Source organism: Phacochoerus africanus, chromosome 2, assembly GCF_016906955.1.
Source record: "Phacochoerus africanus isolate WHEZ1 chromosome 2, ROS_Pafr_v1, whole genome shotgun sequence".
NCBI classification, from domain to species: domain Eukaryota; kingdom Metazoa; phylum Chordata; class Mammalia; order Artiodactyla; family Suidae; genus Phacochoerus; species Phacochoerus africanus.
In genome coordinates this window covers 99,497,059-99,515,807 of record NC_062545.1, presented here as the reverse complement: position 1 = coordinate 99,515,807, position 18,749 = coordinate 99,497,059, and the positions used below count along the sequence as shown (strand labels likewise).

At 37.1% G+C, this 18,749-nt stretch overlaps 1 protein-coding gene across 5 annotated transcripts in view; it reads left to right on the top strand.

Annotated features, from left to right (window-relative positions):
• Nucleotides 1–17,108, top strand: part of SMAD2 (SMAD family member 2) — an 87,479-nt gene extending 70,371 nt beyond the window's left edge. For all 5 annotated transcript variants that reach the window (XM_047764279.1, XM_047764287.1, XM_047764293.1 and 2 more), the window contains 5 exons: nt 6,777–6,830; nt 8,078–8,290; nt 11,467–11,604; nt 11,792–11,936; nt 16,532–17,108. In XM_047764279.1, the coding sequence (XP_047620235.1) occupies nt 6,777–6,830; nt 8,078–8,290; nt 11,467–11,604; nt 11,792–11,936; nt 16,532–16,655 (674 nt within the window). In that variant the 3' untranslated portion in view covers nt 16,656–17,108. The remainder of the gene's footprint in view (nt 1–6,776; nt 6,831–8,077; nt 8,291–11,466; nt 11,605–11,791; nt 11,937–16,531) is intronic.
• The last annotated feature ends 1,641 nt before the right edge of the window (nt 17,109–18,749 follow it).

Here is an 18,749-nt window from a genome sequence, read left to right as displayed (position 1 = left end):
TTTGTATTATTTTCTCATTGAGTATTCTGCTGATTACAATGTATACCCCAAATGCATTTGATATATAACACTTAATATCAAATCACCTCAGGTTTGAAGGAGGGGCAGTTCTCTACCTCAGCAGGTCTTTCAGATATGAGTATTATGGTGAGACTGTAGGATCTCTCACTGCTTTCCAGCATTGCCTGAAACCTCTGTGCCACCACGTACTCAACTAAAGACATGAGGGTTGGGAGTTCCCATCGTGGCTCAGCAGTTAACGAATCCGACTAGGAACCGTGAGCGTGCAGGTTCGATCCCTGGCCTTGCTCAGTGGGTTAAGGATCCGGCGTTGCCGTGAGCTGTGGTGTAGATTGCAGACGCAGTTCGGATCCCGCATTGCTGTGGCTCTGGCATAGGCTGGCAGCTACAGTTCCTCTAGCCTGGGAACCTCCATATGCTGCGGGAGCGGCCCAAGAAATGGCAAAAAGACATGAGGGTTAGAATTGGCTAATGAAGAAGGCTTTATCTGTGGGCTTCTCCAATTCCAGCTGCCTTGCGTGGCCATTAAAATTTCAGCTGGTTTCTCCTTTGATAAGTACAGTCCTATGTGTGTCTGTGTTCTGACTTGTCAGACGCTCCCAGCGATGAAAGTGGTTACCACTCTGCTTAGGTGGGAAGAGCTCATCCCTCTCTGTAAACTACTTCATTTAGTCTTAAATAGATCTACAGCTTTTGGCCAACTTTTTGTAAAATATATATATATATATATATGTTTTCTCTTTTTATTGTTTCTGATATTTTCTTATTTTAGGAGCAAGGGTATTTCCAACAGTCTTCTACATTCTGACTCTAAGGGAAACCCTGTATAAGTTATTATTAAAGCGGAAGAGCAACTGTATTCTCGTTATGACTGCAGTTCATGCTCACAGAACATTGGAAATATGTAGAACATAATAAACATGAGGAATGTATTTTTTAAGGTGGAGTTGACATATTATGTATATCTTTAAAATTTTTTCTCTTAATGTCATAGTTTTTACCATTCTATATCAAAGTTAAATAGTATTTTACAGATTAAAATTATGATGTAATATTTTGAATTATGCAACAAGTGGTTGTTCACTGTAAAAAATTAAAAAGCAGGTAAAACAAGGGGCTTTAACATTGTATGTAATTCATAAAAAAAATATTGCAGTGAATATCAGAAAAAGATATCTAGAAAGTGACAGAGGAATTTACACCTAGGATCTCAGATTCTAGAAATTCTGTTCTCAACTACACTAGACTTCCTCTAGCTGGTTTCACATAACATGGGGAGAAATGCCTACTTTTGCAACATAATGCTGAGATAGGACTTGGTTGGATGATTAGGTATGGGTGTGCTTAAAGAAATAATCCAGCATGATTCTCAGTTTTTTGAAAGGTTTGTGAATGTGATTGGTCTGTATTTGGTAACTTAGATTGTTTGTAAAGCATATGCTTTAAGTCTCTGTAATATGAGTGCAAAGAAGGTAAAATGATTTTAAGGCCTTTAACTTCCTGTCCTTCCATATATGCCTTTTGAAATTATAAATCTGTTTTATTTTTCAGTTGAATGGTAATAATTTATGGTTAGTTAATACACTGAAACTTAAAAATATATTTTTGCCATTAATTTTGCTCAAGAAATTCAAACTAATTTTAATATTCCTCAGAACATTATAAAATAAATATTAAACATATAACTCATACCAAAACAAATTCCATTTGGAGAAAACACTTAAAAAATGAGACCCTATCATTTCCAGGACATGACATTGAAGAATTTTCTAAAGAATCTGAGCAAGAACCATGGAGGATATAAAACAATAGAAGAAAAGATTGATAAATTCGAGTAAATAAAAATTTAAATGTTACCACTACACACCTTTTAGAATGACCAGAATCCAAACACCGGCAACAACAAATTCTGGCATGGATGTAGAGGGAACAAGGACTCTTCTCATTTATTGCTGATGGGACTAGAAATGAATGGGACAGCCACTTTGGAAGATAGATTGACAGCTTCTTACAAAATGTAACATACTCTCAGTATACGATCTAGCAGTCATGATCGTTAGTATTCACCTAAAAGAGTTGAAAACTTTCTGAACACACAGAAACTTGCGCATATGGCTGTTTATAGTGGCTTTACTCATAATTGCCAAAATTCACTGCCTTGAGCTATGGTGTAGGTCGCAGATGCAGCTTAGATCCTGAATTGCTGTGGCTGTGGCAGAGGCCGGCAGCTGTAAGCTCGGATTTGACCCCAGCCTAGGAACCTCCATATGGTGCAGATGCAGCCTGCAAATGCAATAAATAAATAAATAAATAATAAAGTAATAAAAATAATTATTTATAATTAATAAATAAATAAAGCAAAATAAGTAAATGAATAAACATAATTGTCAAAATTTGGAAGCAGCCAAGATGTCCTTCAGAATGAAGGAAAGAATAACGAAACTGGTACATCCAGACAAATATTATTCAGTGCTGAAATGAAGTCTGCTCAATAAAGGCATGAAAATACATGAAACAGTAACATATTACAAGTGAAAGAAACCAATCTGTAAAGGCTACATACTGTATGATTACAACCATATGATCTTCTGGAAAAGGCACAAACTATAGAGACAGTTGGAAAGATCAGTGATTGCTAGGGATTAGGGGGATAGAGGGATGAAGAGGTAAGCATGGAGGATTTTTAGGGTAGTGTGACTGTTTGGTATGATACTACAGTGGCTAATATACGTCATTATACATTTCTCAAAACTCAGAACCAAGAGTTCCTGTTGTGGCGCAGTGGTTAACGAATCCGACTAGGAACCATGAGGTTGCAGGTTTGATCCCTGGCCTTGCTCAGTGGGTTAAGGACCCGGTGTTGCCATGAAATGTGGTGTAGGTCGCAGACGCAGCTCAGATCCCACGTTGCTGTGGCTCTGGCGTAGGCCGGTGGCTACAGCTCCAATTGGACCCCTAGCCTGGACCCCTAACCTCCATATTGCTGCGGGAGCGGCCCTAGAAAAGACAAAAAGACAAAAAAAAAAAAAAAAAGAAAAAAGCAAAACTCAGAACCTGCAACACCAAGAATAAACTCTAATGTAAATTATGGGCATTGAGTGATAATGATGTCTATGTAGGTTCCTCAGTTGCAAAAACTATACATTGTGGTGTGTGATGCTGCTGGCAGGGAAGATTGTATACGTACGTGTATATGCATATACGGGAACTCATACTTCATGACCAATTTTGGTCTGGATGTAAAAGTGCTCTAAAAAAGTGTTATTTAAAAAATTTTTTAAAAAATTTTGCCTTGAAAGATAAGCCAAAACAAACCAGAAAACTTGGGGAAATGTTTGTAAATGTACAAGCCTAATAATCAATTTCTAAATTTAAAACCTATAAATTGAGAAAAAAAGATAGCACTTAATAGAAATGGACATAAAGAACATGAATGCACTTTTTTTGTCTTTTTGCGTTTTCTTGAGCCGCTCCTGCAGCTTATGGAGGTTCCCAGGCTAGGGGTCCAATCGGAGCTGTAGCCGCCAGCCTACACCACAGCCGCAGCAACACGGGATCTGAGCTGTGTCTGTGACCTACACCACAGCTCAGGCAACGCCAGACCCTTAACCCACTGGGCAAGGCCAGGGATCGAACCCACAACCCCATGGTTCCTAGTCGGATTGGTTAAGCACTGCGCCACAACGGGAACTCCATGAATGCACTATTTATAATAAAAATTAATATAAGTAATTAGAGTCACCCTATTTAAACCTATCAAATCGTTATATGTCAAAAGGTTATGACACTGTGAAGAAACACTAGCTCATAAATTGTTGGTGGGACTAAGCATTTGGGGAGGGTACTTTGATACTTATAAAAATTTAATCTCACATTCCTTTTAATCTAACATATTCTTGTTGAAAAGAATGTATCCTACAAATACATACAGACTTGTATGCGAAGATACAGGCACAAGAATTTTTCTAGATGTTTTAGCTGCAAGTAATAGAAACTAGCTTTAAATGGTGAGATTATTTAATATCTCTCATAATTGGAAGTCCCAGACTTCAGTAGCAGCATGTATATATGAATAACCAATAGGATTATCATCATTTATCCTGGCTCTGTTTTTTAAAAATTCCTAAAGACTTCTGTTAACTAATAATTTTTAGCTCAATTTAAACTTCTAAAAATTTCATATATGATTATAGTGAACTTTCTGTAATCTACAATTCTAAATTTTGTCACATTTGACAGAACTCCTGTAGTCTAAATTAATGAGCTATGACTCTATTCATCACTTCTAATACGTATTTAGTAGAGAGAGTAAACAGTTAAAAGGTATGAAAAATTGAGCAGTTTCCTCCATTTCTAATAGTGGCTTTGTTTATTTTATCTCAGCTTCAGGAAGTAACAGTGAGTTTTAGTTCATTGTTCTAAATATATTTTGACCTTTCTTAGTTGTACCTGTTGTGGCTTGCCAACAGATTTTTCAAACTGAGGAACAGAAAAGAACATAAGGACTCCATCATGAAAGGCTGTTCTGTATTCTTAAAAATAATTATCACCTGTTCTCTATTCTTTCTTTCTTTTTTTTTTCTTTTTTTTTTTTTGTCTCTTTGTCTTTTCTAGGGCTGCTCCCATGGCATATGGAAGTTCCCAGGCTAGGAGTCTAATCAGAGCCGTAGCCACCGGCCTACGCCAGAGCCACAGCAATGCGGGATCCGAGCCGAGTCTGCAACCTACACCACAGCTCAGGGCAACGCCGGGTCCTTAACCCACTGAGCAAGGCCAGGGATCAAACCTGCAACCTCATGGTTCCTAGTCGGATTCATTAACCACTGCACCACAACGGGAACTCCGGTTCTCTATTCTTGATTCATTTACTTATCTGAGGTTGCCATTTCACCTGTGTTGCCTGGTATTTGATGTTACAGTTATCATAGCATGGAGAGGGGAGAGGTACCCTGGGGGCATCTGGCCTTGTTCTACATCTTCGCCATTGCTATGCATTTAAAGCTTGGGAGCTGTAGAACATGCATTTTTAGATGACCTTCTCAGAATATGTAGAGAATAATGATGAACAAACAAAATTTATTCTATAATTATGCTTATTTAACAGTTTACAACAAATATGTTTTAAAGTGTAGTTGCATGGAATTGAGTGAAGTAATCTCTCAGTCATTCTTTTTTTCTTGTGTCTGTGGTACCTTCTTTTTCTTATTTTATGTGAGTATGCCCCCTCCCTGCCTTATTTTTTTTTTTATTGTATTTAGACATTTTACCTAAAACTGGAAGAAATGAATCATTTTCTAAGAAAATATAATTTACTGAAACTGACTCCAGACCATAGAGCTGTCTTGACAGTCAACTTTCATAGAAGAAATAGAGAAATGTCTTAGAGTAAGCCCTGGAAAATTAACTGCAAACAATTTCACACAGGAATTCTACCAAACTATTAAAGAATGTTATTCCAATGCTATGTAACAGCATAGAAAAGATGTAAAGCTTCTGGCTTGTCTTTATGAGGCAGCATAACATTTGCACTTGCAACATAAAATCTGCAGACCATTATTGCTTGCAGATGTTGATGCAAAATTCCTAAATAAGGAATTTTATCTCGCTAATCCTCAAAGCTAGCATCATACTTAATGGGCAAAGAGTAGAAGTATTCCCTTCAAGTTAAGAGTAAAATAGGAATTTCCAGTCACCATTGTTTTATCAAAATGTGACATACCCCAAAATGACTGTTAAACTAAATTACGTAAAAGTTTTTTTAATACTGCTTAATCAAAATTGGGATGAAAAGTCATAAGCCAGATGACCAAATATTTGCATCCCATCTGTGAAAGGACTGTTAATCCTTGCAACATGAGAAGCCTTCTGTAAATCAGTGACAAAAGTGATCAGTTTCATGATAGAAAATTGAGCAAAAGAAAACAGACTATTCACAGGAAGGAAATAAAATGTAAACAAACATAGAGCTGCTCAGTGTCATTTATAAGAGAAATATAAGTTAAAACTAAATTTGTTAAGATGTTGCCCTCATTTATCAGCAATAACACATGAGCATTCCCTCACTGTTTATGTTGTTACTGGGAGTGTAAACTGATACCACCTCTATAGATAACTGTTTTGGTAAAATCTATCAAAATTAGAGACGGATAGCCCTTTGATCTGGCAGTTTCTCTTTTTAAAATCTGTCCTTCAGATACATTTGAAAGTAAGCAGAATGCAAGATTAGTCATTGGAATCTTGGTTCTTAAAGCAAAAGATTGAAAATAACCTGAATACCCCTCAATATGGGATCACAGTGTGTTATAGTGTATTGCAGCTAATAGATGAACAGATGGATGGATGGATAGATAGATAATAAAAAGGAAATGTATGAACATCTCTGAGAGAATAAGTAGTGTAAAAGCAAAGTTCAGAACTATGTTACCATGTGTATATAAAAAGCAGGAGGCACAGAACACAATTTATTTGCTTGTATGGTTTGTAAATGTTTCTGGAAAGGTACACAAAGAACTGGCGACAACTGATGCCTTTGGGAGAGGGTACCTAGAAGCCAGGCCTCTTGTATCTTTTATGTATTGAAGTTTCCAAAACTAAACTTTCATAAAGCAATTGTATATTTTGAATTCTTGGCATATAAATTATCTGTGTATTATTTGTGATAATTAATTATGACCAGATAGAATCAATTTATTATTATTTGGTTCAAAGTACTGGAAAAATTTACTCAGCTACTTTAAATTGAATCCTTGTTTCAGGATCGCCAGCAGAACTATCGCCTACTACTCTTTCCCCTGTTAATCATAGTTTGGGTAAGTTGCAAATACTTTTCCCCTACAGTTTTTATACGGTATCATTTATTTAATTAAGCATCCTTTCTAGTGATTATTTTCCATATATAAAGAAAGAGATCCCAGTGAATAAGCAAGTGATTGCTCAAAGTAATGCTTTTTAAAAATTGATATTGATAATGTGCTTCAGTATTACTAAAACTTTTCTTCTGGCACATATGAATGTAAGAAATTAATAATATTTATTCATGGCAATCAAATTCATTATTCATGGAAAATTTTATTCTATATGGCTAGATTTTTATGGGTGTGTTTATTTTCTGATTTATTTTGTAATAGCAACTATTAATATGAGATGTGTGTATAAATATGTATATATATGCATATATCACCATCACAGATATATGCATGTGGTATGGGAGCTAGATAGATAGATAGATAGATAGATATATGCAGTAGCTAATGTGTGTGTGTGGATGCCTTCTGTAGTTTATTCTTGGCCTTTACCTTGTTGTTTTACAGTTTCTCTTCAGTTTCTACACATTCAGAATTTGTTCTACAAAATTGTCTTTTTTCCATGTATTCGCAATGATGCATTTTAATCAAAATTATAGAACTTAAATATATGTGGTCCTCATTTTCTCATGAAATATGTAAATACTCTTGATTTGTATTCTGATTCCACTTGCATACACTATGTTTTATTATTTCTGATTCCACTTGCATACGCTATGTTTTATTACTTTACGTTTCTTGTGTATTTGTGAGTCTCCTATTTTTATAACTAGGGTATCTCAGTGAGACTCTCATGTTAAAATAGACACGTGTCAAAAATATGTCCTATTTTGTATCCTAGTAAGACAGTTTTTTTTTCTTGTGGCTTTTGACTCATTAATCCTTGCTTCAGCTTCGTTGTACTTTATCCTTCTCCAAATTAACTTTATAATGCAAATTGACTTATTTTACCTATGGTGCAACTGGAGGAAAACTACTTGTAGAACAAATGATCCACCATAAAGTCTAAAAAAGATGTTTGAAGATTTGGGCGACTTAACGAGATGGAGGAAATTAGAGACATTGAAAATCTGGTAGGATCTTTGGAATGTGGAGTTCGTGCTGTGGATGTTAAACCTGTCTCCTGGGCTGTCGCCAGGGTAGCTGGCATAGAACATGTAAAGATGATGATACGCAGTCTATTCTTGGCTTGACTTGGCTTGAATTGTTCCCACAGCGTTTCTTGCTTTGACGGGTTTGTTTTTCCCCTTCAGATTTGCAGCCAGTTACTTACTCAGAACCTGCATTTTGGTGTTCAATAGCATATTATGAATTAAACCAGAGGGTTGGGGAGACCTTCCATGCATCACAGCCCTCGCTCACCGTAGACGGCTTCACAGATCCGTCCAATTCAGAGAGGTTCTGCCTAGGTTTACTCTCCAACGTCAACAGAAATGCTACAGTAGAAATGACAAGAAGACATATAGGTATGTTTTTTTTTCCCCTTGTGTGAAATACCAATACCCTGTACTCATAATGTGAGCATTATGTGGTTTACCACATCAAGATTATCAAGATTGTGTATAGAAAAGCCTGCCTTCTCTGTCAGCTAAAGTGTAGTCACGTCTAAGTGCACAGCTTCACAGCTTTTAATAGATCCTGGTGATCCTTCCATCTGCAGACTTTTATCTTGGGCTTCTCCTTATTTGGTACCCTCGATACTAGACGTCCTTCAATAAAGACATACTGACTTTGCCGAGCCTCTATCAGTCATAAAATTGTCATGTTCGGATTTTAGTATTGTGATTTCAACAAATCATGACTTTTTTTCAGTTTATTTACATCTCTTAGTTTTTCCCCCTTCAATGAGTTCATATAGTAAATCAAATCTACGTACTATTAATCTGAAGCAAGATATTGAAACAAGAACTACCATTTAATACAGTTCAAAAATAATTCAGAGGATCTCAAAATGTGGTCGTCCCAGGCACCCTTGCAGCAAGTTTGTGAGGTGAAAACTATTTTTATAATGATATAAAGACATTCTTTGCCATTTTTACTCTTGTTTCCTTCGTGACTGTAATCCAGAGTCTACAAGGCTTAAAGTTGAGCAAAAAAATTAAATGTAGAGTCTGCTGAGAATTCTGCTCTCTTCTCTTCAGCCAGACATTAAGGAGATTTGCAAAAATCTAAAACATTGCTACTCTTCCCACTAATTCTTCTCTTGCTTTGGAAAATAGTTTATTTTTCATAAACTTGTTTATATTAATTTATACTGAATTTATTACTTTTCAGATGAATTAATAAATTTTTTAAAATCTCAGTTTTAACATGTAATATGGAGTTTCCATAGATGTAATCCACATAAACAATTCTTTGGGGTCTTTGGTATTTTTTTTGACACTGAGGTAAAAGCAGTTTGAGTGCTGCTAATATAACTGAACTAGTTCTCATCACCTTAAACTAACTTCTTTTAATAATAATTTACTTCTGATTTCATTTAGTTAACCATCACCTCCTGAATTACAATGCTGATAAAGAGTTAGTGCGGGAGTTCCTGTCCTGGCACAGCTGAAATGAATCCAACTCGGAGCCATGAGGTTGTGGGTTAACGATCCGGCATTGTGGTGTAGGTCGCAGACGTGGCTTGGATCCCGTGTTGCTGTCGCTGTGTGGCGTAGGCTGACAGCTGTAGCTCCGATTCAGCCCCTAGCCTGGGAACCTCCATATGCTGCAAGTGCAGCCCTAAAAAGGAAAAAAAGATTTAGTGTGATATTGCACAGTGCTCGTGACTTCAGAGGACAGTTAGTTGGCTCTGTGTGGAATTTCCCAAATCTTGGCTAATGTATAAATTTCATATAATCTTATTAAGGTACTCAGGTGTCTTGCAGATGAGGAAGGCCCCTAAATACCCACTGTATTATAACTAAAATAGTTCTCATTTTTCTGTGTTTTGATTAGGGTTCCACATACAAATTTAATAGAGGGTTTACCCTGTCTTATTTATACTTCTCTACAAAATTTTAGATGCTGTAATGATTAGATGGTCTTTTTTACTTTTGATTTCTAGTTTATTGGATGATTTTGATCAGAGGATATGGCCTGAAAAATCTCTACTTTTTGGACTTAATGTTTTCCTGATGGTTAAGTGCACACTTTAAAAAAAAAAAAAAAGTATTCTGCAGTCATTAAGAGGGCACCAGGTTCTGTATATATGTATTAAATTTAGCTTGTCGATTGTTTTATTAATTTCCTTTTGCTGCATAACATATTACCACACACTTACCAGCCTACAAACCACAGAAATTTATTATTTCACAGTTTCTATGGGTTAGGAGTCTCCTCAGGGTCTCACAAGAGGAAATCAAGGTGTGAGATGGGCTGTGTTCTCATCTAGAGCTTGAAGTCCTATTCCAAGCTCACAGGTGATTACTGCAGAGTTCAATTCCTTGAAGTTGTAGCACTGAGATTCCCATTTCATGTAGATTGTCAGCTAGAGGCTGCTCCCAGCAACTAGAGGCCACCTTCATTCCTTTCCACATGGCCCCCTCCACCTTCAAGTTCAGCAGTGAAATGTTGGATCCTTCTCACTCTCTTTGAATCACTTTCACCAGGGCCAGCCCAGTCTCTTTTAAGGACTGTTACCTGATTAAGTCAGGCCCACCAAAGATAGTTTCTTGGAGTCAGTTGATTTGAGACCTTAGAATTGCTTTTCACAGTGTTTTTTTTTCTTTTTTTTTTTAAATCCTATGTCCCTAGTATTTGTATATATTTGATTTGTCAAATTCTGAAAGAAGTATATTAAAATGTTCCCATAGGAGTTCCCGTCGTGGCGCAGTGGTTAACGAATCCGACTAGGAACCATGAGGTTGCGGGTTCGGTCCCTGCCCTTGCTCAGTGGGTTAAGGATCCGGCGTTGCCCTGAGCTGTGGTGTAGGTTGCAGATGTGGCTTGGATCCCGAGTTGCTGTGGCTCTGGCGTAGGCCAGTGGCTACAGCTCCAATTGGACCCCTAGCCTGGGAACCTCCATATGCCACAGGAGTGGCCCAAAGAAATAGCAAAAAGACAAAAAAAAAAAAAGTTCCCATAAAATTTTTTTTCTAACCTAATTCTGCTTGTATGGAGATCTGGTTGCTACCATAGTATATATAGTTTTAAAAAGAGGCAAATGACTCTAACCTCTTGATAATTTTTATTACCTTTTTTTCTTAACCTTAGTGAGATCTTTAAGGAAATACTATTTGTTATAATGAAGGCATATTTGTTGAGACATTAGTTACTTCCTTCAAAGTAATTCATTTTCTTTAACTTATTTAAAAAATAATAAACTACAGATGTGGTAAATTCGTTTGAGTAATAAAAAAAGAATATATTTCTAAATCCAATAAAAATAAAAAATAATAATTTCTATGAAAGTATTTACTATCCATGCACTTTTCTATATTAAGTACTTTTGATCAGCATGTATTAGCTTTACAAATCAATAAAATCATTATTTAAAAAAATACTTGAAAAAGTATACAGTGGTATGTTTCAAAGTTAGATTTCAGAAAAGCATACCAATGGAATAGGTCATCAAAATATATCATTTTAGAAGACTCTCCCAAAGTCATGGTGAAATATTAAATATTGTAAAGTTAATGACTTATGTATTTTGTTTTAGGAAGAGGAGTGCGCTTATATTACATAGGCGGTGAAGTTTTTGCTGAGTGCCTAAGTGACAGTGCAATCTTTGTGCAGAGCCCCAACTGTAACCAGAGGTACGGCTGGCACCCTGCAACAGTGTGTAAAATCCCACCAGGTACGGATACAACAATGTAAATAAATCTATCCTATCAATTTGCCAAGTGTTTCTAGCTGCTGTTAATTTAGGAGTCGGGCAGTGATTTGCATGCTCATATTCTGTGGCTCTTTTAAAATTATTTTCTTAGAGTAATATCCCTTTACACAATTTTTTTAATTTATTTTTTTACTTTTTTCAACCATAGGCTGTAATCTGAAGATCTTCAATAACCAGGAATTTGCTGCTCTTCTGGCTCAGTCCGTTAATCAGGGTTTTGAAGCCGTGTATCAGCTAACTAGAATGTGCACCATAAGAATGAGTTTTGTGAAAGGCTGGGGAGCAGAATACCGGTAGGAAATACATCTTCAGTTCTTAATCTCCACAGTGTAATTCTTTTTTCTTCCCTTCTTTGTATCTTCTTAAGTTCAGGTGTATTTTTTTTTTTTCCATGGAGGTTTATGGAATCAGCAGCTCTTTGTATATAAAATAACAAAAGAAAGTTGGAGGCTTCTCAGTTTCAAAACTACGGCAAATTCCTGTGCTGTCGTTATAGAACATAGAATTAAAACGTGTGCAGACGGGCACTGTAACAGAATGCAGAGTGTTAAATACCACAAAGGGCGTATTTGAAGGATTCTGTCAGTTCATGGAAGGAGGGATGTGTTGCTGAGGCTGCGGGAGATGTAGTCGGCGTGGGATCTGGGTTTTAAATGATGCCCAGGGTTTCAGTAGTCACAGGTTTTAGGGGGTGGCAAATGATAATCTTAGCAATGCAGTTCGGATTGACTGGAGCATAGAAAGTAAAGAAGGATAACAATGGCTGGATAAGTTGAAATGACTTCAATATAATGTTAAAAGGCGGAACATTATTCAATAATGTTCAATGTTCAGTAAAGTTAGGTACCAGGCACCATTTTGTGTTTTGTTTTTTTTTTCTTTTCTAGGGCCGCACCTGTGGCATATGAAGGTTCCCAGGCTAGGGGTCTAATCGAAGCTGTAGCCGCCAGCCACAGCTCATGGCAACGCCAGATCCTTAACCCACTGAGCGAGGCTAGGGATGGAACCTACAACCTTGTGGTTCCTCGTTGGATTCATTAACTGCTGAGCCACGACAGAACTCCCATGCTGTGTTGTAAATGCAGTGTCTCAGGGCTTTCAGCAAGGCTAGGAATTTCTGTTGTTTTTATACTTTTTATATAAGGTTGTAATCTTTGTAGGTTAAAAAAATTGTCCAAACTAATATTTATTTGGAAATAGGCTTAGAAGTGATTTGAAAATTTGCCCAAGGGCACATTCTGAGTGGTAGAAAGGAAACTTGAGGAAAGCTCTCCTTGACTCTAAGGATGATAGTAGCAGTTACACAATTGAGTTTTACGAAAGCTAATCTGTCCTCAGGGGATAAGATAGAATAGGTTATTGCTAAATAAAACAATTGATTGGACTCCACCTCAAAGAAGGGAAGACTTCATCAGCGTATTAAATGAAACTGTAAGCAAAATACTTAGTCTTTCTCCAATTCACATTACTGACTCTGAACATCTGCTTAAGATATTTACATAGTATAGTAATAGTACTTCTGTTTCATCAGCAGTTTGGGACCTTCTTTAGAATTTATTTCATTTCATTTAGACTTGATTCCCTGTATGACTTTCAAAGTGGTAAAATTTGAGATATACTGTTTTGCATACTTCATAAACTCTATTGTGTGTTACATATTTATATCCTAGAATGAAGACTTGTCACTATTTTGTCCCAGTTATGTTAGTAGAAGAATTCTTTTTTTTTTTACTTTGTCATAGTTCTCTTTTGTTTTAATCATTTCCCTTCTGAGATGCAGTAACTTTAAAGAATGGTGAATTTTTCTTCTGCTGGATTGAGTTGATATTAAAATTAGATTCAGCTAGAGACTAAACAACATGCTACTGAACAACCAGTGGATCACTGAAGAAATCAAAGAGGAAATTAAAAAATACCTAGAAGCAAATGACAACAAAGATACGACACTCTAAAACCTATGGGATGTAGCAAAATTAGATTCAGCTATTATTATCTGATACCAATTTATTAGGTCAGACTCTTTTTTTCCTTTAAAAGATTAGAATGTTGCAGAATGGTAGAGATTTGGGTAGAATTAACTGTGAACTGAAGAGATCAGGGAGAATTCCTTATCTATCTGTGGGTTTCTTTTTTTTTCTTTTTTTTTTGTCTTTTTGCCTTTTCTAGGTCCACTCCCACCGCATATGGAGGTTCCCAGGCTAGGAGTCTAACCTGAGCTGTAGCCACCGGCCTATACCACAGCTCATGGCAACGCCAGATCCTTAACCCATTGAGCAAGGCCAGGGATCGAACCCACAACATCATGACTCCTAGTCGGATTCCTTAACCACTGCGCCACGACAGGAACTCCATGCAGGTCTCCTCTTAAGACCAGTTTTTTTGTTTTGTTTTGTTTTTTCCCTGTCTTTTTTTTTTTTTTTTTTTTGTCTTTTTGCCTTTTCTGGGGCCGCCCCAGCGGCATGCAGAGATTCCCAGGCTAGGTGTCCAGTCAGAGCTGTAGCCTCGAGCCTACACCAGAGCCATAGCAATGTGGGATCCAAGCCGCATCTGCATCCTACACCACAGCTGATGGCAATGCTGGATCCTTAAGCCACTGAGCAAGGCCAGGGATCGAACCTGCAACCTCCTGGTTCCTAGTCAGATTCATTTCCACTGGGCCATGACGGGAACTCTAAGACCAGTTTTGATTAGGGATACTGCCCTTTGTTTACTGCGGACCGTGCTGTTCTTAATCCAGAGATAATTTAAAATCTATAGTTAAGAGGAGCAGTAATATACAGTGTGTTTTCATGGATGATGGAGTTAGTTTACATCGACTTTGGATAATAAAGTAGTTTCCTTTAACATGTACAGATCAAAATAACTTAGATACCCATATATCTGTGAACTGTGGAAACTTTTATCCTTAATGACACTGGAGTTGAGGAGATAGAGCTAAAGGTTGGATTTCCAAAACTTTTTCAGTTTCTTTAGTGCCAGCTTGATTGCCCGAATAAAAATCAGAAAGTGTAGTAAGTAGGAAATACAGATGTATGAATTCATAATTAATTGAGAACTGTGTCTCATTAAGTGAACTAGTATTGAAGCGTGGAAACAGGTAGGGGACAGATAATGTGTGTCTCAGACTCTGAGCCGAGGGTTTGCATGCACAGAGTTTATTCGGGAAATGGAGGGCTCACTGGTAAGGAAGGAGGAAGTGGGGAGGGAGGTGGGGGAGGGAAGGCAGCCAGTACCATTCTTAAGCCATCAGCCATGGTGGGTGGGTCACTAGAGCTACTCCCTTAGGAAAACTTTGGAAAACTGTAAAGAATACACAAAATTATCCCACCCAGAGGGAAAGGAAACTGAGCATTTAAATGCCAAGTCATGTGTCAATGATTGAGGGCTGTTCAGGGGATGTTAATTTCCTGGCCCTTCTGATCCGCTCTATATGTTGGACTTAGCAGGGAAGTTCTCAGGCACAGAAATACAGATACCTAGAATTGGAAGTTGGCTAGAGAGCACAGAAAATCTAAAGGCTGTAGTGTGGGGCACTGACACCATCTGCTACAGAAAACCACATCCTGGTTTTAAATTATAGTGAGCATGCGTCCCTTGAAGGTGGAGAGTTGATAATGGCCTCTTGTCATGTTTGAAGGGCTGTCACGTTGAAGAAGCAAGCCGACTTACTGACTTACTGTCTATAATAAATAAGACAGAACTAAAATCAGTATGTGGAAATGATAGGATGTCATTGAACAATTTGTGATTCCCAGAGGATAGCTCATTTTATTGAAGTACTAGATAGAGGTGTTTTTTGTTAAAAGCCTGCATGATATGGCTAAAAGGAGTGTTGTCAGGGAAAATTGAACTTCAACTCTTAACATTCTGTGATACACTTGGGTCAGAGTTCTGGTTTGTTTTGATATACTTTAAATTTAAACCCTGCTTTTTTTTTTTTTTTTTTTTTTTGCTTTTTAGGGCTGCACCCAAGGCACATGGAGCTTCCCAGGCTAGGGGTCTAATTGGAGCTATAGCTGCCAACCTACGCCACAGCCACACCAGATCCAAGCCACATCTGCAACCTGCGCCACAGTGCACGGCAACACCAGATCCTTAACCCACTGAGAGAGGCCAGGGATTGAACCCACAACCTCATGGTTCCTAGTCAGATTTGTTTCCACTGTGCCATGATGGGAACTCCTCCATTTAGTATTTTAATTTTTTAAAATTAAAAATTTTTTTTAATTTTTTTGCTTTTTAGAGCTGGAGTTGTGGCTGCACTCACGGCATATGGAGGTTCCCAGACTAAGGGTTGAATAGAAGCTTCCGCATGCCTGCCTACACCACAGCTCATGGCAACGCCAGGTCCTTAACCCCCTGTGCAAGGCCAGGGATTGAGCCTGCAACCTCATGGTTCCTGGTCAGATTCATTTCTGCTAGATCACAGCAGAAACTCCCTAAACCCTGCTCCATTTAGACTCAAATATTTGTTGAGTATCTTCTATCCTGTGGATGATTAATAAGTAGAGTGACTTTTTATATTCCAGTTTGTTTGGGGCAGAGCTGGTTTATGTCTCTTGCCCTGGCAATGATTATGGTAACTACATTCTCACTTTAAAGTGTGCCATTTTGGATGGTAAATAATAAGGTTACCCTACTAATCTTAATTTGAGGGGAATAGAATGTTTTTATACATCTGCTTAAAAGAAAAAAAAAAAAGCCATCCATAAGTACTTTGTTAGACTTTGAGGATAAAAGTTATCAAAATAATAGGTATCCAAACTTCATACTTGTTCAAAAGAAATCTAGATTTTAGTGTATATAGCCTTTCGATTTATCTAAATTCTTACATAACTATGTTATTCTTTTAATTTTATGATGATTTTCTTGCATTCTTTTAAAACAGAAGGCAGACAGTAACAAGCACTCCTTGCTGGATTGAACTTCATCTGAATGGACCTCTACAGTGGTTGGACAAAGTATTAACTCAGATGGGATCCCCTTCAGTGCGTTGCTCAAGCATGTCATAAAAGCCTCGTCACCAATCAAGTCCCATCAAAAGACTTAATGTACCAACTCTTCTGTCATAGTATTTGTGTGTGGTCCCCGTGGACTGTTTATGTTTACTGTCCAAAACTTCAAGAGAGAAAACAGCACTTGAGGTCTCATCAATTAAAGCACCTTGTGGAATCGGTTTCCTATGTTCAGATATTAGGTGGGAAAATTAGTGTCTAGAAATACCCTCCCATAAAGGAGGAAGAGAAGATTTTAAAGACTTACTGATGTCTTGTTGGGCATAAAACTGGGTGTCCCGAAGGTTTATTAATAACAGTAGTAGTTATGTGTACAGGTAATGTATCAAGATCCAGTATCACAGTATTGTGCTGTTTATACATTTTTAGTTTGCATAAATTAGGTGTGTGTGCTGCTTCTTGATTTAGGTAAGCCTTTATAAAGTTACAGTACCTAATCTGTTATTCCCACTTCTTCGTTATTTTTGTGTGTCTTTTTTAATATATAATATATATCAAGATTTTCAAATTATCATTTAGAAGCAGATTTCCCTTGTAGAAAAACTAATTTTTCTGCCTTTTACCAAAAATAAACTCATGGGGGAAGAAAAGTGGATTAACTTTTGAAATCCTTGACCTTATGTGTTCAGTGGGTCTTAAATATTCATTCTTTTTGTGTTTGTTCACTTACTGCTAAATCTCATTATAAGCAAACCTTATGGAAAATCTCTCCACCCCTGTTCTCCATTTCCACTTTTGTCCTGATACCAGAACAGCGTAGCATGATATCCATCGCCAGGAATGGTTGCACTGATACTGCCAGCACCAGTTGATTCTGGGGTACAATCAGAATTCATATGGAGTCTGTCCCTCTGTCTTACCAAGTTCCAATTTCAGCAGATAATAGTAGACTTGTGCAACCTAGCAGTCTTTACACCTCATAAAATATGCACAGGTGGCAGTATAGTTATTTTCAGGGATACGCTACAATTATTTCAATAGGTTCATCCTTTTTAAAAAATCAGTCTATTGATACAAACACTCTTTTTAAAAAGATATTTTAAAATATTTCACTAGCAGACCTAGGGCTCTTTGAGTTGACTTTCATTTGATTTAGTTACCAGATTGTATTATGAAGTGAACCTTTTGTAGATGCAATCGCTTCTGTAAAATACCTAGAAAAGTAATGCAGAGGTATGATCAGCTGATAAGGGCCATCTGTTTTTAAGGTATGTTGTATTAAATTTATAAAATCTGTTATTCTACATAGTAATGAATTCCAAATTTTAAAAGTTGAGGGAAAACAGTTTAGCAAGTTTTTTAGCTTATAGTTACCTGCATTCTGAGCTGTTCTTAACGAATCCTGAATATGTGGTAACTTTTAGAACCAACCATACTTAATGCTCTGCGATGACAGGAAATGTCAAAAGCTCTGCTGATAGTCCCTTCTGCAGCAAATAACCCTTATTTCTATTATCAACTCATTGCAGTTTAAGCATTTCTTGTTTGCATCTCAGTAGAAACGGAAAATAACCACTCCTGGTCCCCTTTTAGTAAGTTCTCATATTTTTGAAGACAGATTATCTTTGGTATTTGTTTTTCAAAACCATATTCACCTGTCTCTACAGGTGTTATTTTCAATACTCTCAGCATTTGGTTGTTTTCTACTAGATATTCCCCATTTTCAGATATTTGTGTATGCATGTACATGTTCCTGTAAACTTGCAGTAGTCTTTATTATTATTATTATTCATTTAACAAATATTTATTGTTCAGCTGTTATGTGTGCCAGGAACTTTCTTCGCCTTTGAGTAAAGGTGAACAAGACATATTGTCCTTGCCTTTGCTGAGATATAACAGTTTATTAGCTTATTTGTCTATGAAGGAGATAAACAGGGTACTGTGATAGAACAGCAGAGGGGAGGCTTCTGTAAGGTAGTGATGCTCAAGCTAACACTTGATGGGAGAAAGGAGCAAGCCATGTAGAGAGCAAGGGAAAATAGGCATTCTTGGCAAAGAAAATGGCATCAAATGCAAAGGCTCATTTTAGAGGAAACTCATTATGTTTTAGGTATTAAACCTCTACACATCCAAACTTGAGGATCAGATTGG